Here is a 26,721-nt window from a genome sequence, read left to right as displayed (position 1 = left end):
CTCACTCAGAACATGACTATCTCCATCTTTTGATCATTGAGAAGCACTGAATTGATGCCATTTGAACATGGCACCTGCAATTCTAAAGCTACAAATTGGGGAAGGAACCAGTTGAGCATACTCCTTAAATACATTTTTAAGTTGTGAAACATGACCCAATAACATTCCCGAAAAGGTGTCATCGTGACACCAGAATCTTGCCTTGAAAACCCCCAATACCAGCCTTCTATAGATTCCTAGAGGCCCCATAATTGCAGTTGAGACAGAACAAATGTAATAGGAACACAATGCTGAGTGTATGGAAAAAAAGTTATAAATTTGTTAGAAAATTTGAGCATATAGGAGTTTGAAGACAGCTTGTTTTCCTGGAATTGGTGTGGGGGGGGGGGGGGGGGGTGTGGGAAGAGGATAAGAGGGTAAAAATTTAAATATTTAAATAGATGAAAAATTAGGATGTCAGAATTAACACTGTGGCCTCAAGGCTCCAGATGCCCTCGTTCGATCGAGTTGATTAGTGATATCATGTCAAATTTGCATGTTTTCCATGTAATTGTTTGGATTTTCCCCCAGGGATTGTGGTTCCCTCTTGTATCACAAAAATATACGATTTCAGAGGAGAATTGGCAACGGCAGAGAAATGGAATTACCTTCTATGCTATTAGTAAACATGAGAAATATTGCTAGAAATGAGAAAATAGGTCATAAATATTCAAGTCCAATCCTCAGCCTGGCATGGTAAATATGACATGATGGTCACAATATGCTCCTAAGGATGAAAGACTCATGCAGGCTACCCAGATGTTTGGTGTTCATCTTATAATATATAACCATATAACAGTTTACAGCGCAGAAACAGTCCATATCGGCCCTTCGAGACGGCGCTGGTTCAGTTGAACAACTCCACTAGCTCCCCCTCCCACTCTCCACCCATAACCCTCCAACCCCCTCATATCCATGTACACATCCAGCCTTCTCTTAAATAACAGAAAGGACCTTGCCACAAATATCTCCTCTGGAAGATCATTCCAATCTGCCACTCTCTGAGTGAAGAAGCATCCTCTAATATTTCTCTTAAAGTTTTGCCCACTTACCCTTAACTTATGCCATCTTGTTCCAGCCTCCCCTGCCTTCAGGGGAAAGAGTCTACTCACGTCTAGTCTATCTATTCCCTTCAAATTTTAAATACCTCTATCAAATACCCTCTCAACCGTCTACGTTCCAATGAATAAAGCCCCAGTCTCCTTAATCTTTCTCTGTACTCTAGATATTGTAAGTATTTTCTAAATCCTCTCTGTACCCTCTCCACCTTATCTACATCCTTGCTATAATTTGGAGACCAGAACTGAACACAATACTCCAAACATGGCCTCACCAATGCCTTAAACAGTCATAGCATCACTTCCCAGCTCCTATACTCTATGGTATGATTTATGAAGGCCAGCATACCATACACCTTTTTAACCACCCTGTCTACATAGGAATTCAACTTCCACGAACTCTGTACCATAGCTCCAAGATCCCTCTGTTTCTCTGCATTCCACAATGCCCTCCCCTTCACTGCATATGTCCTATTTTGATTAATTTTTTCCGAAATGCAGCACCTTGCACTTGTCTGCATTAAATTCCATCTGCCATCTTTCAGCCCACTTTTCCAAACAAACCAAATCCTTCTGTAATCCAAGAAAAACTTCCTCACTATCCAACTCTCCCCCTATTTTCATATCATCTGCATATTTGCTTATCCAGTTAACCACCCCCTCATTCAAATCATTAATATAAATGATAAACAACAGGGGACCCAGTACCGATCCCTGAGGCACACCGCTCGTCACAGGCTTCCATCCTGACAGACAGTTGTACACTATGACTCTCTGCTGTCTATCTTCCAGCCACCTATGAACCCATCTCACTATCTCTCTATTAATCCCTAGTGACAGAACCTTCCTTACTAACCTTACATGTGGAACCTTAACAAAAGCCTTACTAAAATCCAAATAGATCCTGTCAACCTTCATCCACTTTTTTTGTCACCTCTTCAAAAAACTCAACAAGATTCATCAAACATGAATTTCCCTTCACAAACCCATGCTGGGTGCCCCTGATCAATCCCTGCCTATCCAGATATTTGTACATACTATCTCTAAGAATACCCTCCATAACTATTCCCACCACCGAAGTCAAGCTTACAGGCCGATAATTACTTGGCCTGCACCTTGTGCCTTTTTTAAACAATGGAACTACATTTGCAACCCTCCAATCCCGCGGCACCACACCCTCCTCCAGTGATAGTTGAAAAATCACTGTCAGAGCCCCCACTATTTGCTCCCTGAACTCCCTTAATGTCCTGGGAAAAATTCCATCAGGACCAGGAGTCTTATCCACCTTTATTGACCCTAGAAGCTCCAAACCCTCTCTTTACTGATCCCTCTCCTTTCCATAACTAAGCCATTCTCCTCACTTATCTCACATAGTCCAATATCCCTTTCCCTTGTGAATACAGACAAGAAAAAAATCATTCATTATCTTCCCCATCTCAAACAGTTCCTCACATAGTCCACTGTTCCCATTTTCCCTCTTTTTACTATTCATGTAAGTGTAAAAACCCTTAGGATTCACTTTCACCTTGTTAGCTATGGACACCTCATACCTTCTTTTTGACTTTCTAATTTCCCTCTTAAGGCTCTTTCTGCAATCTAAGTAATGATCATACATCTCATAAATCTTTTGTTTCTTATATTTAGCTTAGGCCTCCCTCCTATCCCGAACCAACTTCCTAATTTTTTCTAGAAAATCACGGCTCCCTTGAACTTTTGGTCTTGCCTTTCAGCCGGACTGGAACATAAAGATCCTGTGCTCTCAAAATCTCACCTTTAAATACCCTCCTATTTATTAAGGGACAATTCACACAGAAAGATAAACAGGAAGGAGAATAATCATGTGTTTGTTGCAGTTTAACACTCTATTTCCTTCACAATCTCTGAGGTCTAGCTGTATATTAAAAAAAATTACAAATCCCCACCAAGCCTGACTTCCTTTCTAAAAACCTTTGAAATTGTTACCATTGGAGTGAAATTCAATTTATCAATGTTTCAAAATGTTGAATATCCCAAAACCTTCCCTTCAGAAGATCTTGACATGATAATGGTCAATGCACCCATCAGGATGCAGATAATAAACTAATGCACTATCACAAGAATGGAAAAGAATGGATTAAGATGGACTATGATATCAAATTGAATTTTTATGCTTAGCTTTGGCTGTTTCTAAAAGATGTTTGGCCATCACCTCGAAATCTGATTTAGCTTTAGGAATGCAAAGATGGCATACTGAAATTAAATCCTGTATTCCTCTTGAAAAGATAATGTACAATTTGAGAGATAAATACCATTTTTTTTGTAAAAGTATGGAGCCCATACTTAAAAATTCTTGGTTTGAAGATTTAATCTCTCAATCCATTCCAGTATGGTGTCTCGGTTTTCACAGCTAAATAGCTGAATTTTTTTTTAAATGATGGTCTCCTTTCTTCTTTCTTAGTGGGTAAAAGGGGGAGGAGGGTGGGTGTTAGTGGGGAGGGAGAGGAAGGTTGGGGGGGTTTATTAATTATATACTCTCTGTATGAATATATTATAATTGATGTTATATGATTTAAAAATTACAAATAAAATGTTCAAAAAAAAAGAATGGAAAAGAATCATTTGTCATCAACAAACAGACAAGGCTAAAATATCAATTAAATGGGAGGGAGTGTTGCAAGTCAAATTTGGATCGGTTTATTTTTCATGTCATTGAAAATCAGGTAAAGTTGTGCCAGTTGGATTGATCCTTTGCAGATTTGTAGAGGATTTCTTTCAGTGACTTCAAAATATCTGGAATTAAAGAGACTCAAGATACGAATGAGTAATAAAAATTAAGGATGAACAGTTTTAAAGGAAATCACAGAGCAGTCACAATAATTACAATGAACCATTAAAAGAACATATTTAGACCAATTTTATTCAGAAAACATGGCATCAGTCGAGGGAGGTGAGCATCGCCTAACTAAAAGTCCGATTTGATTTCAGGAGTATGATTCACTGTAGACATTTTGGAGGGAGGTTCCTCTGGCAAATACACTTCTGCTGCTTCTCCTTCAGGGCTCTCTGCCAAGTTACTTTTGTCTTCAGTTCTTTTTTTTCTTATTTCTGGGTTGCATCAAAGATCCAGTGGAATAATGGCTAAAACTTGGATTTTTTTTTAGATGACAAACACATAACTTTGCAATGTTCAGAATACACCTTTATTAAGAGTTTGGTGCAATTCACAGTCACAATGATCATAGAAAAAAAACACCCCTTTTAGCCCAACTCATCCACGAGAACCAACTTGAGTAACTGAATGGTTGGTATAGTGGTTACCACAACACCTTTACAGTATCAACAAGCAGGACCGGGGTTCGAATCCTGTGCTTTCTGTAAGGAGCTTGTACATTCTCCCCATGTCAAAATGGGTTTTCCCCAGGGGATTTGGTTTCCTCCCACTGTTCAAAATGTACTGGGGTGTAGGTAATTGGGTGTAAATTGGGCAGCATGAATTCGTGGGCCGAAATGGCCTATTACGGGGCTGTATGTCTAAAATAAATAGTACCATTTGCTTACCTTTGGTCCATATCCCTCTAAACTATTTCTATCCATGTACCTGTACAAATGTACCTCAAGTGTCATAAATGCAACAGTCTCTGCAACTTCCGCTAGCAGCTCGTTTCCATTTACACACCATCCTAACTGTCAATATGTTACCTTCAGGTGCCTTTTAAGTCTCTCCCCCCCACCCCCCTCACCTTCATCCATTTATCCTTTCCAGTTTTAGACTCCCATAACCTGGGGAAAAGACTATGACTATTCATTTATCTATGCCCTTCATGGTTTTATATTCCTCTATAAAGACACCCCTTGGCCTCATACCTCCAGGTACAAGGCTAAAAGGTGTCCAGTATCCGCTTATACCCAAGCCTTCTGTCATAATTACAGCCTTGTGAAACTTTCCTGCATTTTTTGCAACTGAATTTCATTGTTCCAATGAACTAGACAGAATATTCCAAATATAGACTCATACAGCAGTAACATAATGTTCCAATTCTTGCATTTAATGCCCTGACTGATGAAGGCAGGCCAGATCGATGCCTTTTCATCACCGTGTGTACCTGTGTCGCAACTTTCAGAGAACTATATACCTGCATCCCAAAGGTTCTCTGTTTTACCACTTCCTCCAGGATCCTCTAATAGGCTTATCTGCAAGTGAACGCCCAATGTTGAGTGATTAACAATCCTTTTTATCGAGAGATGTGAAGCATGCTCCTCTGTCCCATACATATCACAGACTGTACATTAATTACATTTTCATGACACTATTTTATAGCAGTGAATCCAATTGAAGATTGCACAGAATTTGCTTTCATTCCTATATGCTCTGTGTGATGCATTCATAGGAGCATTATATGCATGTAAGTTCCAAAACAACTCTTTTCAAGCAAAGAATCCACTTTTGTCTATATTCATTGTAAGCAAATGAATGTGAAATAAATAAAGCACACCCTGGTTAAAAAAACAAATAATGCACAACAAACTTCTCGTCTAATAAGTTTGGTCCAATTCATTTTACTTGTATTTAATCAGTGAGATTAAAAAAAACTTCCCTCAGTCCTATCATAACATTAAAAGGAAGGCAGAGAGGAGGCTAACACAGTTCTTTTCAACTGTGGTAAATGCAACAGTCTCTGCAACTTCCGCTAGCAGCTCGTTTCCATTTACACACCATCCTGTGAATATGTTACCTTCAGGTACCTTTTAAGTCTCTTCCCCCTCCTCCCCCTTTTTTTTTCATGGTTGGCATGGTCATGCATTGTGTGGGAATAAATATGCAAAGGAATTAAATGCATGGCATTACATCAGTGATTTTTACATGCTGAAAGCACAAAAATGAAAGGAGAAAGTATCTCCATCTTTCACATATAATACAATTGCTTCAGATTACTTTTCAACTGTACTCTTTAGAGCTTAACAGAGTCGTGCAAGGGAAAAAAATAAATGCAGCTGAATTGATTTTGAAGCAGCTTAGTGAACTAACAAGGCATCTAACTTGGCCATATCCTTTGAATACTTTATCAAGAACATTGGCCATTGACTATTGTGGACCTAAGACAATATTTTTAATACAAACCTCTCACCACCTGGCCATGTCTAATCTATAGCACAACATTTTCTTGGTGATCTTCATTGTTCACACTGGAGGGAGATTAAGGAAGATAATCACTTGAGCTCTGCTGGAAGGCCTTTTGTGCATTTCATAATCCCTGAAGTTAAATACACTTACATCCATGATCATTTAACATGCCAACAAGAAACGGGTTTCTTGGCTGTGAACTACAACTGCCCCAATTCAAAAGATACAATACATTCTTCAGGTCTAGTTCACAATGATACTTTCTCCTTTCAAACTTCCAAAAACAAGCTCGCTATTTCCTTTTTTTTGCTACATGCAACTCATCCGTAGTTCCCCAGTTTAATGCACTTTTTCCATCCCTAGTTCCTCAGTTTAATGCACTTTCTTCCATCCCTAGTTCCTCAGTTTAATGCACTTTCTTCCATCCCTAGTTCCTCAGTTTAATGCACTTTCTTCCATCCCTAGTTCCTCAGTTTAATGCACTTTCTTCCATCCCTAGTTCCTCAGTTTAATGCACTTTCTTCCATCCCTAGTTCCTTCGTTTAATGCATTTTCTTCCATCCCTAGTTCCTCAGTTTAATGCACTTTTCTTCCATCCATAGTTCCCCAGTTTAATGCACTTTTTTCCATCCCTAGTGTAATGGAGGATTTAGACCAGCTTATGCAAGAAAGGATGCAGTTGCATCAGAAGACATAACCTAAATTCCATCATGAGGCCCAGGGATGTAGTTGAATAAGAAGACATAATCTAATTTACTCTATGAGGCCCAGGGATGCATATGAATCAGTAGACATTATCTAATTTCCACCATGAGGCCCAGAGATGCAGTTGTCTTTTGTTGGTCGCAGACTGTCAGGAGACCTTAAAGATAATTAAATCATTTATTCAAAGAGATAAGCTATGAGTAAACCACTTTTGGGTAATATAAACCATGGTCCCACTGCTGAAGTTTGAGACTCTCCGAGAGGTGGCAACATCTCTCAGCAAGAAGAAGAACTTCTAGATTCCAACCAAAGTCCCGGTCGGGGAAGGTGGAGAAGCTGCCACCGGCGCCCAGACAACCTACTACAAGTGTGCAGTCATTGCCTCGCTTTGACAGTTGGGACCAGTCCAGGCGTTGATAAGTATAATTGGGAAGGGCTTGCATATTGTAGTTTGAATTCAGCTTTAGATTTAGTAATAAAAACTTGTATAAACTGAAGTGCTCTCGGTGTGTGTGTCTATTTTCTTTCGGTAGCTCAAATACTGTGACCAATCTAAAACGAAGAAAGTGAGAGGTACAAGTTTACCCAGGACACCTAGATCCTCAGTTTAATGCACTTTTTTTCCATCCCAAGTTCCCCAGTTTAATGCAGTTTTTTCCATCCCAAGTTCCCCAGTTGAATGCAGTTTTTTCCATCCCTAGTTCCCCAGTTTAATGCATTTTTTTCCATCCCTAGTTCCTCAGTTTAATGCACTTTTCTTCCATCCCTAGTTCCTCAGTTTAATGCACTTTTTTCCATCCCTAGTTCCTCAGTTTAATGCACTTTTCTTCCATCCCTAGTTCCTCAGTTTAATGCACTTTTTTCCATCCCTAGTTCCTCAGTTTAATGCACTTTTCTTCCATCCCTAGTTCCTCAGTTTAATGCACTTTTTTCCAGCCCTAGTTTCCCAGTCTAATGCACTTTTTTCCATCCCTAGTTCCTCAGTTTAATGCACTTTTCTTCCATCCCTAGTTCCCCAATTTAATGCACTTTTTTTTCATCCCCAGTTTTTCTGTTTAATGCACTTTGTACCATCCCTAGTTCTCCAGTTTAATGCACTATTTTCCATCCCAAGTTCCCCAGTTTAATGCACTTTTTTTCTAGCCCAAGTTCCCCAGTTTAATGCACTTTTTTCCATCCCTAGTTCCTCAGTTTAATGCACTTTTTTTCCACTACTCTGGCTATATAGATATTATCTATGAAACACAGAGGCTCAGGTCAAGTGTAAAGATTTCAATTGATTTTCAACCCAGGTACATCATCAATTTCAATGTGAAAGTTGCAGCTAGACTCCTCAAAAGAGGAAGTAAAATATAATCTTGGCAGCTGACACTCACTATTTAAGTACGTTAAAAGGTGAAAAATGGCTATATTTATTTCAAGATAGGAACTAATCTCAACAGGAAAAACTGTGGGCATGATCATTTCAATTACCTTTTTAATGTCAGCACATAACCACTCGGGTACTGAAAAATACCATTTATAAATAGAGAGTCTTGATCTTTCAGATTTTTATTACTGGACATTTACAAAATTACATTTTTAAAAGTTTCTTTGTATATATCCTTCTTATCTTCCACTAATCCAATCACTCAATCCTTAACTTTTGTGATCAATATTTCTTGGTTTGGTTTAAGTTCTGGTATTTTATGATTCTCTATTATGATCAGTTGCTTGCCAGTTCATAAAGGTTCTTGTAGTTCTCTAGAGGGTATTACATCATTTTGGTTCAGTAATTAAAGTAAGAACCATTGTAAAACTTCACTTTATGAGTATGCTCAAGTATACTTTACAGCAATTTGCTGCTCAGAGCAAAAAGCCACCTGCTATCTTTGAAGGGCAATTGTTACTTCTTCAAAATGAAATTAAATGAAAAATACTTGTTATAAAACTTATTAGCTTTCCTAACTTTTTCTAACTTACAAAATCATGACCAGATGAAACATTTCTCCAGTCCTTACAAGGTGAATAATGCACAAACATCAGTAAAATCTCATCACTGTAACTGATAAAGGAATCAATAATTTATTAACATTTTGTTTGGACACTGCTTAGTGGATGATCGTAATGCAATTTCACTTGCTTGTTCACATCTTGAATTGCCTTCAGATTGTGGACAGATTGGCACCCATAGAGATGAAGTAACTTAAGCCTAAAAGTAAAATGTAAGTGTACAAGTATATGGGTTAAGATTTACAGAAGTTAAACACAAACTGGCAGAACTGAAGTCAATGACCTACTTTCTTGTATAAAGTATTTTGAATGCAATTCATTTCTTTAGTGTATAGTTTAATAAATTTCTGATTGCACACCTGGTCATTTAAAGAAATGGACAAAAATTTCCACTATGTTCTTTTACATCCAAATCAAGTGTGGCAATGAGATTTCTAATCTGCAAAAATTGAATAAAAGTAAAGAGAACATTTGAGAAATGGAACAAAATACATTTTTCATGTATGGTTGCCTGGAAATGTAACCCCTATCTGTTGTATGGTGTATGCCAAATTGTAAAGTTATTTCTTCATACTTTGTCTCCAAAATATATTCCAATGATCTTTAAACCTCCAGATGTCACGTTCTATCCAAATTATTGGTGACTTGCTTAGTTTAATAATGATGGGACAGTGTGATTTTCCTCATGTTATTGTGAGAGTTAGACTTTTGCTCATTATTTGATGTAGAAATTTGTAGGATAGATGTAGGAAATTTCCACAGTGACTCAATTGCTCTGTAGTACTGTGATTTAAAAAAAACATACAGTATGTCCTGCTTGGGATATTTAAACACTAGATCACTGAAACATCAAATCAGAACTGATCCATATAATAAATGTGACAAACTTACTGTTTGCTGTTTTTACACAATTTTTTAATGGCATCTTCAGTTATATCTTTGCAGAAGCTAAGTTTCACACATTCCAAGTTCTGGTTGCAATAAGCTGCAAGTAAACAAATTCTGGATTTGGATAAAAAGAAAAAAAAACATAAGTGTGATTTTTTTTTCAGCTATCCTGAATTTACTTTAGGCCATGCTTTTCACACAGAAAATGAATGGGCATATGCCAGAGAAACTAGTAAAGACAGATGGAATTACAGTCAAAAGACCTTTAGTCAGGGCATGGATTGGAAAGGTTAAATAGCATTTTCCACTTTGGGGCAGACAAATGGAAACAATCAAGTCATCTGGCAATGACAGCTGTGCCAAAGTTGGGGAAATGGGAAGAGCTCAAATAGCCATCTTGGTCAGCATAGATGAGTTAGGCCAAATGGTCTGTTTCCATGATTTACCCTAACCAGAAGTGTCACGTATGAGATGATCTTGCTGGCAGTGCTGACACAGAAATAGCATTGTGGGAGCTGTCATTGCCAGGTGACCTGATTGTTTCCATTTGCCTACCCCAAAGTGGAAAATGCTACTTAAAAGCAATCTTATTTAGGGGCTTGCAGTTATAATAGAGAAATAGTGGGATGAACATTGTCCCTTTGAAGTCTTGTGATAGTTTAATAGTTATCTTGAAACTGAAAAGAACATATGCAGAAGTTCAAGATGAAGAACCCGAGAATTGTCATAACAAATTATGGTAATAACCAGGGTTCAGAGTACAGTTCACAACAGGAGTGATGATATTGCCATGCACCTATATTGGCTGGACCATTATAATAGAATGAATGCATGCAATGATGTATTATGGTGTTGATGGTATACACATGAGCTGGCGATTGCTTCTCTTTTGTTGCCTTGAATGTCTTTGGGTGTGAAGTAATATCCCTGTGTGTTTCACTTCAATAGCGAAACAAAGAAAAAACTGCCCTAGTGAACAATTTGCAGACATGGCTATTTGTTTGATACGAATGATTGCACCATCTGTAAAAATGTGATCTCCCACCCAGTTGACAAATATAGCATTGATAAGCATCATGGTCAAAGGTTTTATGTGCTCCAACAGCTGGTATTACCAGATTATAAAACATATTGGCAAGAGAAAATTCTTTTTCTGAATGGCAAAAAGAACAGTAAAAAGAAGTGATGAATCACCTGGATGGAATGCAATAGTCTACATTATACATGCAAAACTTCATGCCCAAATATGTTTTGAATACAATAGTCAAGGGCTCCTTTATACCTGAGTTTATTTATGTGTCTTTTTTGATAATTCTTCACTGCAAATATTCTGAGTTTTCTTAGTTCACAGTAATCATGGATTAAAATATTGTAATTAATATTGCTATTATTGCTACCCATGATCTCACAGGCCTGGAAATTGCACTATTCACTGCTGTGATTTACACGCTTAATGCATTTATTCAAAATTCCTTTGTTTTCTTTTATAATGTAAGTATTAACCTACTTAAAGTGAATAGGGTCAATATTTCTATTAAAATGGAAAACATTAGAATTTTATACAAGTACAGTTTGCAAAATATCACAGTTTAATTCCCAGACCACTGCACTTTGACAGATAAAGAGAAGGGAGAAAGAGCCGATTATGGGCACTCACCCATATTTTCCAGTTGCTGTTGAGCTGAGGTCAATATATTGTAACTTGTGGCAGCTCATGGCTATAGCCCGAACTCCAGTATCTGTCACTTTCTTACACCCACTGACATCAAGGTGCCTGGAGAGAAGAAACAAAAGAATATCTTAGGGAGATGAAACTGAACATACATGGTATTACAGGAGGCAATTCACTGCCCCAGGTCTGCCATTTAATTAACACACGTGCCTTAATGCAACAGACCTATTTTGTGCTCAGGAAACAGAAGACATAGCATACAAATTAATTCCGTCCTTCACCTGCAACAGTTGTGGAACAATGATATCAATTTTTCCAACATCTATTAGTTTACCTTATTATTGCTCACTTTTATTTCTCAGGTGTAATAAAACTTTGAAAATATAAACTAATCAAAATATTATAACTCTGAATGGCAAACCTTAAAGCAAATTTGAAGCTAATTTTGCGTTAAATCTTGCAATGGGATTTCTTTCCTTTTTTGAATTAGGTTAGACAAACACAAAAAGCTTTTCCACAGAGTTTTCTCTATAGTATGCCTTTCAGTGCAGGTGATGGAGTGACTTAGCTTCCTTTCACCTGATTTATCCTTTATCAGCATGAGGATTTGATAACTAAACTCTTCCAAATTTTTCTAATTTTCTTGTGTGTTCACATAAAATCTAGATTTGCTGTACCATTTGAAACTGTACCATTTGTGAAACCCTTTTGTTTTGCATAAGGGCATGCCAAAGGTGTCTTTGGGTTTAAGTGACATCCTGGATCATCAAGCAAATTTTTCAACATTCAGGTTGAATAGCTCCTTTGCTATTGAGACATTCTCAGATACTTACAAGGGATCCAGAGGATAGTTCTTCTTCACTCTCCATAATAATTGTGCAACACAAATGAGGCACATCTTGCACTCCCCTGATAGAGCTGACTGTGATACATTTGGATCATGCAATTTCTCTCAGGGCAATCTGAGTACCATAATTGATTCGCAGCCTGACTCCCACCACATATGTGACATACTGTAAGACTGAAACTGTCTCTACAAATGAGACAGTTGCTTTAACAGCTAAATGAGGCCCTGCCCTAGGCTCGTCAACAGTGACAGCTGTCAATAATATTGAATGTTTTTGATAATCACGAAACACATTCAAAGTACTCTTTGAGTACCTTAAATGTGTGTTTTCTATTTATTATTCATCTTAACAAAAACAAATAGTATAAAGGAGATATTTGAATTGTGTGTACGTTATCATTCTCATTCTCAGCATCGCCAAGGTGAACATAGTAATTCTGTGACTTATAACTGTTTTAACTTTTTTATTCTATTTCCACTTCATCATGACAAGCTCATTGCAGTGGAATAAGTACATCTATATTTAGATTTGGTCAAATTATTCAGATTAATTGAATTTAATTGTCAGCATAAGTTGAAAAGGACAAACAAATGGACAAAAATATAGAAAAATCTAGTTCTTCCAATATAAACATAAAAACCATCCTTAATGTTACTGGTTGAGATTTTCTTGCATAGTTTGTAAAACACTTCTTTGTCCATTCTTTGAACAACTTGTTTACTCTGAATATGTGTTCTAATGAACAAAATAATTTCATATCGTTGTGTAGTTGAAATCATTCCTGAACAATGGAAAAAAAAATGTTTTGGTCATCATAAAGCATATTTACCAACCATTATAATTACCAACTAATTTTAACTCATTACCTATGAGATTAGACACTTATAAGTATATTTATTCAGTCAATTCAGTAATTTGTTTGCATTGCTAGCAAAAAAAAGGAGAAATTAACATTTCAGTTAAGAATCTTGCTGCCAATAAAAATGCTGATAAAAAGTACCAATGTATCTTGAGTGAGCAACTCAGGAATTTCCAAAATTTGTACCAGGTATGCTTGCATAAAATATTATGGGTGTAGATATGAGCTGTGACATACAACATATAATACATGGTTTGCCATTTGGGACCCTCATATAGAAGGAGGTTTTACCTGGGGAGCTGATACCTGTACCTGTTTGTGCTACTGAAAGAAGGCCAGTGATACCTATTCATTTGAAGTGGTGAAATTCTGTCAAATAGATAATTCTTTATAATATTTACAAGAGTTGGCTTCCATTCCCTACTCTGACCATTCCAAGCCCAATTCTCACTCCCAATATCCTTACTGGTTGAGATTTTCCTTTGGAAAATCCCATTACCCCACTCCCAAACTCTCGCCTGATTAGATATCCAAATCTATCACCCACTCCTGATTGCATCTCTGGCTAACCCTGTCCCCAACTCTACCACCTCAATCTCATGACAGGATATTGGCCCAATTTGCATCACCAACCAATCCAATTAACCATGTCTTAATTTATCCTGTCTTCAAACCCTCTTCTATCACTTCATGTTTCAGAGTCTAATTATAACCAATTTTAAATCTCTTGATGCTCTGATCTTCAATGTTCCAACCTATGACATCCTTCATTTTGGTGCCTTGAACTTCCATGTTCTAACCCAATTTCTATTCCCCATCCCCTTCCCAATCATCAACCAGATCTGACGATCTGAACGGTTCTTTGAAACTAGCCTTACTACTGCTGATTAGTGGCTTGGTTTTATTTGCCAATCTGCAATAATGGAGCTAGACTTCTCTGCAAAGGCAGCACTGATGGTAAGATTCACCACCATTAGTTAATTGAGGAAAAGTGTATTTGAAAAATATATGTTTCTCTATGTTTCATAGAAATCCAAATGTTTCTGAGATCTGAGACCTAAAGGCAGTGGAAGCATATTCCTAATGTTGCTTCCATAAACTTCTCCAAATTCACTGGAAGAATGAGCATCCTCTTCCAGGTCAAAATCTCCAATATTGAGGGCCTATTAACATTTAGTCGGCTGTAGTGGTTTGTCCATATCATTCGCTTGCCCAACATCAGACTCATCAAAACACTGTATTCCAAGCTCTGTTGTGAGAGGAGATTATCAGACCAACAGAGGAAAAGATTCAAAGTTGTGCTCAAAGCTTCTCTGAAGAAGTGAAACTTTTCCACTGACTCCTGGGAACCTCTGGCTCATAACCCTTCAAAGAGGAGAAGGAGCACTTGCCATGGTTTTGATAACCTCAAGGCCACATATCAGAAGCACAAATACGTCTTGTGTAAGTGGTGGAAGGCGCACCAAATGCACCAAAAACCTGCTCCTGTCTCATTTGAGAAGGGACCTATAATTCCTAAATTGGCCTCATTAGCCATTTCCGATCCCATAAAATTGAATGAGGTGCAAGTCATCCTGAAACTGGAAGCACTGTCATAGAAGAAGAAATGCTTTGGTGAGAAGTTTCACATGATGCTTTGCATCTAATGGCCACAAATCCAGTTCTGGGCTGGTTTAATGTTCAATTCTCAGCATGAACCAAGTTCCAAGATGCAGTGATTTGCTTGAGTTTTGTGTTCTAAATGATGCATGGTTACATTTTGTTTTGCACCAATGGAAATGTCTTAAATGCTAAAGTCTATTATAAATTACTTTTTTGTACATAATTCCTTCTTCCATTTTCTCAATCAAGAGGAGAGGAAAGCATACAAGGGTAGAGATTTTCTACCCTTTAAAACATGGGGTCTTGCACCTGTTTTGAGGATTAGCTTTCCTCCTAAACTTCATGTTGAACTGTGAATGCACCTAGTACATTGATTAATGAGCAATAAGTGTTACTGTTGAGTTGTGTAAATGATCCAGCAGTAAATGGCATCAGGGCTTCATCTCTGAAAGGAAACCACCACTGTTGATGTCTTTAGACTCCATGCAAAAATGGCTGAAAGGGACCTTGTTTTGAGCATGGCCAGGAACCCAGATTCATCATGGGAAAACTTGACAGAAATGCAATAATGCAAGGAGGCCCCCTGGAGAAACAAAGTGCGGAAGGAGGAGGTAACAGAAGAGATAAACACTGGGGTTATGACTGTCCTGGTACCCGTATCAAACACGACAGCCATTTCAAAAATACACACTAGAAATAAACAACAACTCTTCCTTCTCTCTTGCAGGAGGATGCTCACAATCACTGCTTGGAGCAGGAGACTGGAATGGGCCCCATTCAACCACAGTAGATTGCTAGTTTGCAGGATTTGTATTTGTGATCAGGTTGACTCACAAATGCATGGAAATCATCAGGGCTGACAGCATGCCCAAACAAGCTTTTCCTGTGGTACTTTACTTATTCCATCGTAAATTCTGTTTTTCGTTTGTGCCCTTTTAACTTGTGTAATTCATGTCCATTGTAGAGACCTATTCTCTGAATGTCGGTATGTTTAACTTATATTGACGCTCATCTCGTTCTCTGTTCCGTTACGAAATCCAACAATAAGTTCAGTTTAATGTTGTTTATTGATGTAAATGCAATTTCAAACTGTGTTGCATTTCATTTTTGATAGTATACAATTTTTCAATTGTAGAAACATTGTTAAATAATTACAATTCTTTGAAATTACTTGGTAACTTGAAATAGTTAACATAGTTTGAGATATTTGAAATGTTGCAGATGAGTCAATTCTTGCAATTTTTGCTGATGTGTTCTTTACACAAACAACCAAAACATATCCCATTTTCCTTCAAAAAGGTTTTTTTTTTTCATTATGTATCTTCTTCTCATACCGTGAATATGTTTCCAAAGCATGTCCAACTTCTTTAGAGAACAAACAGCTATTCTCAGCAGGCTTATATTCCTTTTCCTTCACTCCATTTTTCTTCTCTTTATTCTCAATAGATATAGTTGTAGCAAAAGCACTCCCCCTTGTTTTCTGAAGAGACTGTGCCTTATTCTTCTTTGCATCTTTACTTGAAGTAAAAGTGCATCTGATATTACTATAGACTGGATCCATTACAATATCCATTTGTTCCTCCATAAATTTTGATATTCATTAACCAAAACTCTCCATAATTCTCTCATCCTATAAGGTAGTTTACTTATAATAATCTTCAAATTTGCAGATATATTAAGGTCCTGCAGATAGTCAATTTTAGCCGTAGCATTACAACATCCTCTTAGAAACGGAGTGTAAGCTTGTAAACCCCTTGTGCTTGCGGTGAAACCATTATTGTATATATAAATGATATGACCTTTTATGTTTGACCCTGTTCTCACTGGCCGGCTCATGACTCCTCCCCTTTATCCCCCATAAAGGCTGCCATGCCACAACCCTGTCCCCAGTTTGAGTCCGGGTCAGGGAGAGCCAGCAGCACAATGGATGGGTGTCCATTTCTTGCTAATAAAAGCCTTCAGTTCCAATAACTTCAGTCTTTGTGTAATTGATCATATGTCAATTTTATTTGCAAAATTTTGTTTCTTCTGAACATGAACAAATACTTGAAGCTGGACTGCCTAGAGATTGACCTGAGAGAACCCGAAGCAGCCAACAAATTCGAACTGGCGCTGCTGCTTCAAAAGATTCCTCTGCGGCTGTGATCCAGGATGACAAAGTCAAGCTCCATCTGCTATTTTTGTACATCGGGCATCAAGTCTACTTGTAAACTGTTCAAATTACATAGGCGTTCCGCCAGATCTTGATTTTGTTTTCAATACCACGTTCAAAGGATCTCATGAACATTTGATATTGTAATAAGTCATCACTAAAAACTTGAACTTCTATTTTAGGTAAAGAAAACAATGAATGTAACTGTGTTACCAATGAAACTAATTCTGGTTGCCTTGTCAAGCTTGTATATACATCACTTTGCCCTCCAGGTAATGTTGTTGGGAATGGCCTTTCCATTCTTTCACCTGTATTCCTAATTGACGGTAATTCAAGTGCTCACTGCAAGAAGAACGACTTTCACTTACACCTCTATCTCCTGTCATCTCCAATAGCATTTGTAAATTATCAACACAATTTGTTCAGACTGGTACACACCTTGTGGCTGCTGTACAACATGATAAGTTTCCTTTTCACAATGTCCTTCTTCAAAATGTGTTTCTTTACTCATAGATACTCGTGACAAGTTGGATCTAATTTGAGATTCTTCTGAAGTATCTAATATCTCCATTATGGCTTTAGCAGCAGCAAAGTTCGCTTGCATTTCCTGTTGCTCTCTTTTCATCTTTAAGTCAAAATTCATGCATTCTTCCTGCTTTCTTAATTGCTTTACACACACTCTTTGTTGCTCCTCTTGCGCTCTTTGTTGTGCTCTTAGTTGTTCCCTTTGTTGCAACTCCCACTCGTCTAAAGTCTGTTTATCTTTAAGTGCCTTTTCCTTTGTATAAAGAACAGCCATATTAATGTGTGCCTTTTCACACCTTGATGCAGTATTTGAAACCTTGGAACTTGCATTCGAACTTCGTTTGCTTCTTTTACTTCCTGCATTTGACACTCTATCTTCTGGCTGTATTTCATCTTGTAAGTCATATGAAATTGTGATGTTTACCTTTTCTTTAGGATCAGATACCTCTATCACCAGTTCCACTTCCTTGTCACATTCTCGTGACACAACTTGAGCTATTTCCCAGCCACTGGCTAGCTGTTCATCTGATGCCATTTGCTCTTGACTGATCACAGGTTTCTTCTCCGTTGCTGTTATCTTCTCTGCTTCTATTGCATCCAACAATCTTTCCATCAGGACTGCTTTGGTTCCATCCGTGCTCAAACCACACTGTTCCAATTCGTCCTTAAGCTCCTGAACTTTCATCTCCATGAAGTATCAGAAGATGGTGAAACACAGCAGCTTGTCTTAGGCTGGTAACCAAGGCCTGGTTCATCCAACCTTTCCTTTGTAGAAATCCTGGCACAAAGCAGTGATGTGGCTCCTTTAAGAATCTTCACATCCTGGTAGCCTGCAAATTCTCAGCTACAGACAGTCAAGAGCAAACTCCTTATCTTCAAGGTAATTTACAAAGCTGTAAACTGGTTTAGGCTCAAATACAAACTCTGAACATTCCAAAGCTTACAGACAGAATCCAATGGTTTACATGGAATTTACATTCAAATATCACTTCTTAATAACAAATTTCAATCCACAATCAGAATCTTGTTTGTTGACAAATACGTAGAGACCTATTCTCTTCTGAATATCGATATGTTTAACTTAGTTATTGATGCTCATTTCATTCTCTGTTCCATAACGAAATCCAACAATAAGTTCAGTTTAATGTTATTTATTGATGTAAATACAATTTCAAACTGTGTTGCATTTCATTTTTGATAGTTTACAATTTCTTCAGTTGTAGAAACATTGTTAAATAATTGCAATTCTTTGAAATTACTTGGTAACTTGAAATAGTTAAGATAGTTTGAGATATTTGAAATACCGTAACTTGAGGTTGAGGTCAACAAACATTATCGAAACATTCTTACCAACCATCAAACTTCTTGCTTGATCCACAGCGACAAACTGACTGACCCTGACCCTCACATTCTCAACAAATCCAGACACTCTAATGACCTTCACACTATTAGAAATTCTAAACAAGCAGTACCATAAATATACTAATACAGAAACTATATCATTTTAGCCTCTACACCCATCCTTCCCATCATAATCATCCACTTGTGTCTTGCACCTTGAGTGCTATTCATTGGCGTCACTAGGGGATTGCAGACCACACCGGGTGACACCAAAATGACTGACCATAAAATTTTTGTACAGGGTTTTGCAGAAATTTATTATTTTTAATAAAAATATCCCTGTAGTTAGTTATAACAACATTTTTCGTAAGCCCAGCTTACATGAATCAATATAGATACAAGGCTAAAACTCGATGCTGATTTACTTTTTGAAACTCTTAATGCACTCCGGTCAGACCTCCCCCCTCCAGCTCAGTGCTGCCATCATCCTCCCCACTCATTCGCTCCGCTGTCACCCTGGACATACAAGGAACATACACCTGTTTCTTCTAAGCTCAGTACACTTGGTCCATTGTTGGGGGAGGTGGGGAGCAGAGGTGACACCAACCCTAGTGACGCCAGTGGTACTATTGAAGAATCAGCCAACAGAAAGAAAGAAAACATCACCCACCTGCCCCCCCTCCCCCTCCCACCACCACCACCCACTGGAGCTGTCATTCTTCCCCATCAGTTCAAACAGCAGTACTTCACATAAGTGGTATTGCTGAGGTTTAAATTTCATGTGGTGAGATACCTGGCATTTTTTGTCTGTAGCTCAACTGTGAGGCTGGGGTAACTCATGTGACACCCAGTTGGAGGGTACATTCATATACCAGGTCTTACAGAACTGAGGAAATATTAATATTTCCATGACTGAGATAAGTATGATACTAAATGAAAAATCCTACATTCGACACCAATTCTTGTCCATACACCAGATTTCTAGTGAATTGTACCTAGTGATCATTTAAATTCTTCCTTTGGTTTCTTACCTTATGGTAGACAAGTAGGTACTTATTTCAAAAAGACTGACATCTGTTAGTTGAGGGCACGAGCTGAGAATGAGATGATCCAATTTAGGACAATGTCTGGCAGTGTGATGCACAATGGAATCATGAACCTACAAAACACCAAAATGTCATTCTGTTCAGAGTCTTGTATCCCTCATTCTGTTTGTAGGGACAACAATGTCTCACCATGATTTAAAACATTGGAAACATTTGGTATAGGCAGAAAAATTATAAATTGGATAAAAACTCTATCATAAGCCACAAGCTAAAATTATAACTAATAACCAAATGTCATCTATTTTTCCCTTTAGGAGATCAAGTAGACAGGGGTTTCACTATCACCAGCATTATTCATACTAGCTATTGAACCTCTGGTTGAGATTATAAGAAGGGATCAGGATATTAAAGGCTTCAAAGTTGGACAAGAAGAACAAAAAATTAGTTTATTTGTTGATGATGTGCTATTATATATGTCTGACCCAGCTGGATCCTTGATAAGATTACAAACAATATTAGAAAAATATGGAAGAATATCAGGATATAAAATAAATATGGATAAAAGTGAGATAATGACATTGCATAATTGTGATTATGAAAGATACCAAAAAGATAGTAGATTTAAATGGAAAAAAGATGGAATTAAATGCTTTGGAATAATGACAGATAATCATTTACAAAATTTATATAAATTCATTATACCCCTCTAATAGAAAAATAGAAAACAATCTACAGAAGTGAAAAGATCTGCCAATTACATTAGCGGGAAGAGTAAATTGTATAAAAATGAAGGTAATGCTGTTATAGAGTCCAGAGGACCCCAAAATCCAGCTACAATAGATATGCACCATAACACAGGGTTATTTAAACAAAAGTAGTTTTTAATTATATTTGAACAAGAAAACAATTAATCTTTAACTTATTACTTAACCTACCTAACTACTTAATCCCCCCTCTAATACTAAGTGCAGGCCTATGTAATGTATATTTAAGATTAGAAAAGTTCTTTGGATCACAGTCCAATCTCACTGGTTGCAGGCAATTCTTGTTCTGTGCACAGAAGTTAGCATTAACAAAGTTCACCAGTCTTTGTGCTTAACAGGCAAATGGTTACCACTCAGGAGGGTTCTTGCTGGTTTTCAGAGAGATTCCTTTTCCAGGACATCCGCAACTGATTCCTTCTCAATCAATCTTGCTGACGAAACTTGCCCCCTTTAGGGTTCTCCTTCTTTCTTTCAGGTCACCTTTCACACTGCCAGTCTTCTCCTTCAACCAGGCAGCCTTCCAAAGTTTGCCAGATTGTCCTTCTTGAACTGATTTCTTTCTCCTCTCTCTCTGTTTCACACACTCTCTGAGAGCAAAACAGTCCTCTTCTGCCTGCAAAGATCACATGCTCTCCCAGGCAAGCTGCAGTCAATACTTTGTTGCCTCCTGCAAAAAGCATTCTGCAAAAGTCCTGCAAATATTCTGGGTTTTAAAATGTGTGTGTGCAAGCTGCTCTAACAATTCCTCCCAAACCACCTCTAAATACTCTGTCACAATGCCAAGACTACATTATCTTTTTCAATCGTTGCCTATTGTAATAACTAATATTTTATTTAAATGTATTATTAATTGTGTAAGACCATTACTATGGAATAACAAAGTACCAACAATTGCACTGGAAAACTTAACATGGGATTATAAATTGGGAGGGTTTAGACTTCCAGATTTTAAGAAGTACTATCTATCAGCACAAACAAGATTTCTATAATCTTTCTTTGAAGAAATCAGTCTCCCTTCATGGATTAAAATGGGTTTGAATTCAATAAAAGAGGGAGACAATGAAGGACTTTATATATAAGAGTACTGTTAAGTCAATAACAAAAAAACAGATAACCCTATATTAATACATATGATTAAAATACGGCAAGAAATAAATGAACGTATCTGGGGAAAAAGCAGGTATATCACTGAAGACACTATTATTTTTACTACTGCCTGTGAATCTGGGTAACAAAATATTGAATTCATAGTATGATAAAGGAATAACATATGTTGATAATTGTTATATGAATGGATCTCATGTCTTTTGAACAATTAAGAAATAAGTATGGAGTAGGTAATGGGATATTCTTTTGCTTTCTCCTGCTAAGATCATTCTTAAGAGAAAGATGGGGACCAAACTTGGACCCATTGAAATTAGTGAGATGGAATGAATGATTTGGCTGGGCAACACACCTAAATTTATAACTAAGGTGTACTTTGTTCTTCAAAATGAAAGTGCAAAACCAGGTTTACAGAGATCGAAAGAGAGATGTGAGTTGGATTTAGGAGTTGCAATAATGGAAAGATGCTGGTCTGATTGGTGTTTGGATAGCATGACATCAATTATAAATGCAAAGTATGGATTAGTACAATATAATTTTTTACACCAATTATACCTCACCACAGAAACTACGTAGATCAAAATCGGAAATATCAGAGATCAGTTTTAGATGTGGAACAGAAATAGGAATGTTTGTATATGCTATATGGCTGTGTGTGAAGGTGAGACCTTTCTGGCAGGAGATTACTTATATACTAACAAGGATAACAGGGGTGGCCTTTGCGGATAACCTGGAGCTTTATCTTTTGGGCAACTATATTGAAATAAGTAATACTTAACTAAATTCCAAATGTCATTTGTTAAAATAGCTTTAGCTGAGGCTGAGAAATGCATTGCATTCACTTGGAAATCTGATTCTCCTCTACAGATAGCATGATGGAAGACAGAGATGAACAGTTGTATACCTATGGAAAACAATCATATATGATCTAAAGAACAAATATGATGTATTTATAAAATTATGGCAACTATATTTGTATTATGTAGGGGCCCAATTATTAATAAAAAAGGTGTGACTGTTATAACAATGTAAGTGAACCCCCCTCCCCAAATACTTTTAAAAAAACTCTTATGGTGTACGGCTTTATACTGTGAAGGGGGTGGTGGGAAGGGGTGGTTTTGTAAGAAAAAGAATTATGTGTGTGTGTGGGTGTCTGTGTGTTTATATATTTTGAAAATTGAACATTTTGATATGTATATTATTATAATGTTTTATTTTTCACACTATGAACCATATCAACCAAAATATGTACAAACGTTTCTCATTAAATTTACACAGTGGTGTTTTCCCCTTTTCCCTCACTCCCCTCTACCCACCCCCCTCCAAAACCCATAAATATTCAACATATACAATACAATAAAACCATAAACCAATATCTTCATCATCTATTTATTACACATTGAATCTAGTCATTTTGTCTTCTTATAATTTTCATTCTCATTTTAGGGGATGGAGGTTGTAGGCAAGCTCTCTCTGATATGTTCCATGTATGGTTCCCAAATTTGTTCAAACAATGTGACTTTATTTTTTAAATCATATGTTATTTTTTCCAATTGAATACATTTATTCATTTCCATGTACCATTGCTGTATTCTCAGGCTCTCTTCCATTTTCCAAGTTGACATTATACATTTTTTTGCTATCGCTAAAGCTATCATAATGAATTTTTTTTTGCACTTTATCCAATTTGAGGCCTAATTCTCTACTTCTTATGTTACTTAAAAGAAATATCTCTGTTTTTTTTTGTAATTTTATTTAGTATCTGATTTAATTCTTTCCAAAACGTATTAACTTTCGTACATGCCCAAGTTGCATGTAATGTTGTTCCCATTTCCTTTCAGTGAAAATATCTATCTGATAATGTTGAATCCCTCATTTAAAATTTTTGAGGAGTGATATATAACCTGTATCATGCATAACCTTGTGTTTATTGTATTCCTCATAGTTCCAGAACATAACTTTTCCCATACTTCATTTTTTATCTTTATGTTAGATCCTTTTCCCACTTCTGCTTAGGTTTATAGTTTATTTTATTTTCCTTACCTTGCAGCTTAATGTACATGTTTGTTATAAATCTTTTAATTATCATTGTGTCTGTAATCACGTATTCAAAGCTGTTTCCTTCAGGTAATCTCAAGCTGTTTCCCAATTTATCCTTTAAATAAGCTTTCAATTGATGATATAGAAACATTGTACCATGAGTTATTCCATATTTGTACTTCAACTGTTCAAATGTTAATAAATTATTTCCCAAAAAACAATTTTCTATTCTTTTGATTCCTTTTCTCTCCCATTCTCTAAAGGAAAGGTTGTCCATTGTAAAAGGGATTAGTGGATTTTGCATCATTAGTAATTTTGGTATTTGATCATTAGTTTTTTTCCTTTCTAAGTGGATCTTCTTCCATGTATTAAGTAAATGATGCAATACTGGTGAATTTTTATATTGCACCAGCTTTTCATCCCACTTATAAAGTATATGTTCCGGTACCTTTTCCCCTATTTTATCTAGTTCTATCTTAGTCCAGTCTGGTTTTTCCCTTGTCTGGTAAAAATCTGATTAAATACCTTAATTGTGCAGCTCTATAATAATTTCTAAAATTTGGTAACTGCAAACCACCTTGATTATACCTCTCTGCTAATTTATCTAACGCTACCTTTGGATTCGTCCCTTTCCACAAGAATTTCCTTATTATTCTCTTTAGTTCCTTAAAGAATTTTTCTGTTAAAGGAATTGGTAACGTTTGAAATAAGTTCATTTTAATGCAGTTTACCCTCCCTATCAACATTAGTGGTAATTCTTTCCAATGTTCTAAGCCTTTCTGCAATTTCTTTATTAATGGCTGATAATTTAGTTTGTACAAGTGGGTTAAGTTATTATCTAACCAAATCCCTAGATATTGGATTGCTTGTGCTTGGCATTTAAATGGTGATTCTTTTTAAAATTCTGTATAGTCTGCATTACTCATTGGCATCACTTCACTTTTATTTGTGTTGATCTTGTACCCTGATATTTCTCCATATTCCTTCAATTTCTTATGTAATTCTTTTACTGATACCTCTGGTTCTGTTAGGTATACTATGATGTTATCTGCAAATAAGCAGATTTTATATTCCTTCTCCTTTATTTTTATCCCTTTTATTTTATTTTCTGTTCTGCCAATGGTTCTATTGCTAAAGCAAACAGAGAGGGAGATAGTGGACATCCCTGACTAGTTGACCTACTTAATTTAAAGTGATTCGATACATATTCATTTACTGTTACCTTCACCAACAGTCCATTATACAATGCTTTAATCCAATTTATATATTTTTCTGGTAGATTGAACTTCTGTAATATTTTAAATAAGTAATTCCATTCTACTCTGTCAAAGGCTTTTTCTGCATCTAGAGCAACAGCCACTGTTGGTTTCTTATTTCCTTGAACTGCGTGGATTAGATTAATAAGTTTGCAGACATTGTCCGCTGTTCGTCTTTTAATAAATCCAGTTTGATCTTGTTTTACTATTTTAGGTACACAATCGGCCAATCTTTGCTAATAATTTTGCTATTATCTTATAGTCTGAGTTAAGTAGAGATATTGGTCTATATGATGCTGGTGTTAATGGATGCTTCCCCGTTTTTGGCATTACTGTAATTATTACTGTCTTACATGAATCTGGCAAGTTTTGTGTTCCTTCTACTTGGTTCATTACTTCCAGGAGAGGAGGAATTAATAACTCTAAATCTTTTATAAAATTTTATTGGAAATCCATCCTCTCGTGGTGTTTTATTGTTTTGCAGCTTTTTTAATATATCCTGTACTTCCTCTATTTCAAATGGTTTTATTAGTTTGTTTTGTTCCTCTTCTTGCAATTTCGGCAATTCAGTTATAGCTAAAAATTCCCCTATTTTATCATCTTTCCCTTCGTTCTCAGTTTGATACAATTGTTCCATAAAATTCCTTAAAATTTTCATTAATCTCTGTTGGATTATATGTAATCTGTTTGTCCTTTTTCCTTGATGCCAGTATCGTTCTTTTAGCTTGTTCTGTTTTAAGTTGCCAGGCTAATATTTTATGCATTTTTTTTCTCCCAGTTTGTAATACTTTTGCTTTGTTTTCATTATGTTCTTCTCCACCTTGAACGTTTGTAATGTTTCGTATTTAATTTTTTTGTCTGCCAATTCTCTCCTTTTCGTTATATCATCCCTTTTTACTATCTCCCTTTCCAACTGCTCTATTACCCAATTGAAATCCTTTTTCATCTTAGTCACATAACTTATCTGCCTTCTAATTGCATCCCATAATATAAATTTGTCTTTCACTGATCCTGTGTTTATTTCAAAATATGTTTTAATTTGGCATTCAATAAACTCCCTAAATTCCTGTCTTTTAAGTAGCATAATGCTTAACCTCCATCAATATGTTCTTGGTGGGATATTATTGCTAATAATAGGGGTGAATGATCTGATAGTAGTCTAGCTTTCTACTCAGTTTTCCTAACTCTCCCTTGAATATGGGCTGACAATAAAAACATATCAATCCTTGAGCAAGTTTTGTGCCTACTCGAATAATATGAAAATTCCTTCTCTCTTGGGTGTTGCCTCCTCCATATATCCATAAGTTTCATTTCCTGCATTGATTTAACTATACATTTGGCTACTTTATTCTTTTTACTTGTCTTTTGTCCAGTTTTATCCAACATTGGGTCCAAATTAAGGTTAAAATCCCCTCCTATCAATATATTTCCTTGTGTGTCTGCAATCTTCAAAAAAAATCCTGCATAAACTTTTGATCCTCCTCATTAATGCATATATATTGAGCAAATTCCAAAATTCTGAGTATATCTGACATTTTATCATTGCATACCTCCCTGCCGGATCTATTATTTCCTCCTTTATTTTGATTGGTACATTTTTGTTAACTAGTATGGCTATACCTCTAGCTTTTGAATTATAGGATTGTGCCATTACCTGTCCTACCCAGTCTCTCTTTAGTTTGTTATGTTCCGCTTCAGTTAAATGTGTTTCCTGCTCAAATGCTATATC

At 36.5% G+C, this 26,721-nt stretch overlaps 1 protein-coding gene and 1 long non-coding RNA gene across 4 annotated transcripts in view; one reads left to right on the top strand and one right to left on the bottom strand.

The window, feature by feature from the left end:
* LOC138759725 (uncharacterized) overlaps window positions 1-15,801 on the top strand; it is a 33,060-nt gene extending 17,259 nt beyond the window's left edge. For both annotated transcript variants that reach the window (XR_011355063.1, XR_011355057.1), the window contains exon 4: window positions 15,492-15,801. This is a non-coding gene — a long non-coding RNA (uncharacterized lncRNA). The remainder of the gene's footprint in view (window positions 1-15,491) is intronic.
* The window catches only part of rasef (RAS and EF-hand domain containing), a 105,037-nt gene extending 86,177 nt beyond the window's left edge, over window positions 1-18,860 (bottom strand). The window contains exons 1-3 of one of the 2 annotated variants that reach the window (XM_069930337.1): window positions 18,796-18,860; window positions 11,441-11,557; window positions 9,787-9,897 (exon numbers count right to left, since the gene is read on the bottom strand). In XM_069930337.1, the coding sequence (XP_069786438.1) occupies window positions 9,787-9,897; window positions 11,441-11,499 (170 nt within the window). In that variant the 5' untranslated portion in view covers window positions 11,500-11,557; window positions 18,796-18,860. Of the gene's footprint in view, window positions 1-9,786; window positions 9,898-11,440; window positions 11,558-18,795 lie in introns of those variants that run through there. The other variant, XM_069930340.1, reaches the window with a different exon arrangement.
* Between the last annotated feature and the right edge of the window lie 7,861 nt (window positions 18,861-26,721).

Source organism: Narcine bancroftii, chromosome 1 (genome assembly GCF_036971445.1).
Source record: "Narcine bancroftii isolate sNarBan1 chromosome 1, sNarBan1.hap1, whole genome shotgun sequence".
NCBI lineage: Eukaryota > Metazoa > Chordata > Chondrichthyes > Torpediniformes > Narcinidae > Narcine > Narcine bancroftii.
Note: the sequence above shows the minus strand (reverse complement) of the source record. Positions and strands in the feature narration are given on the sequence as shown.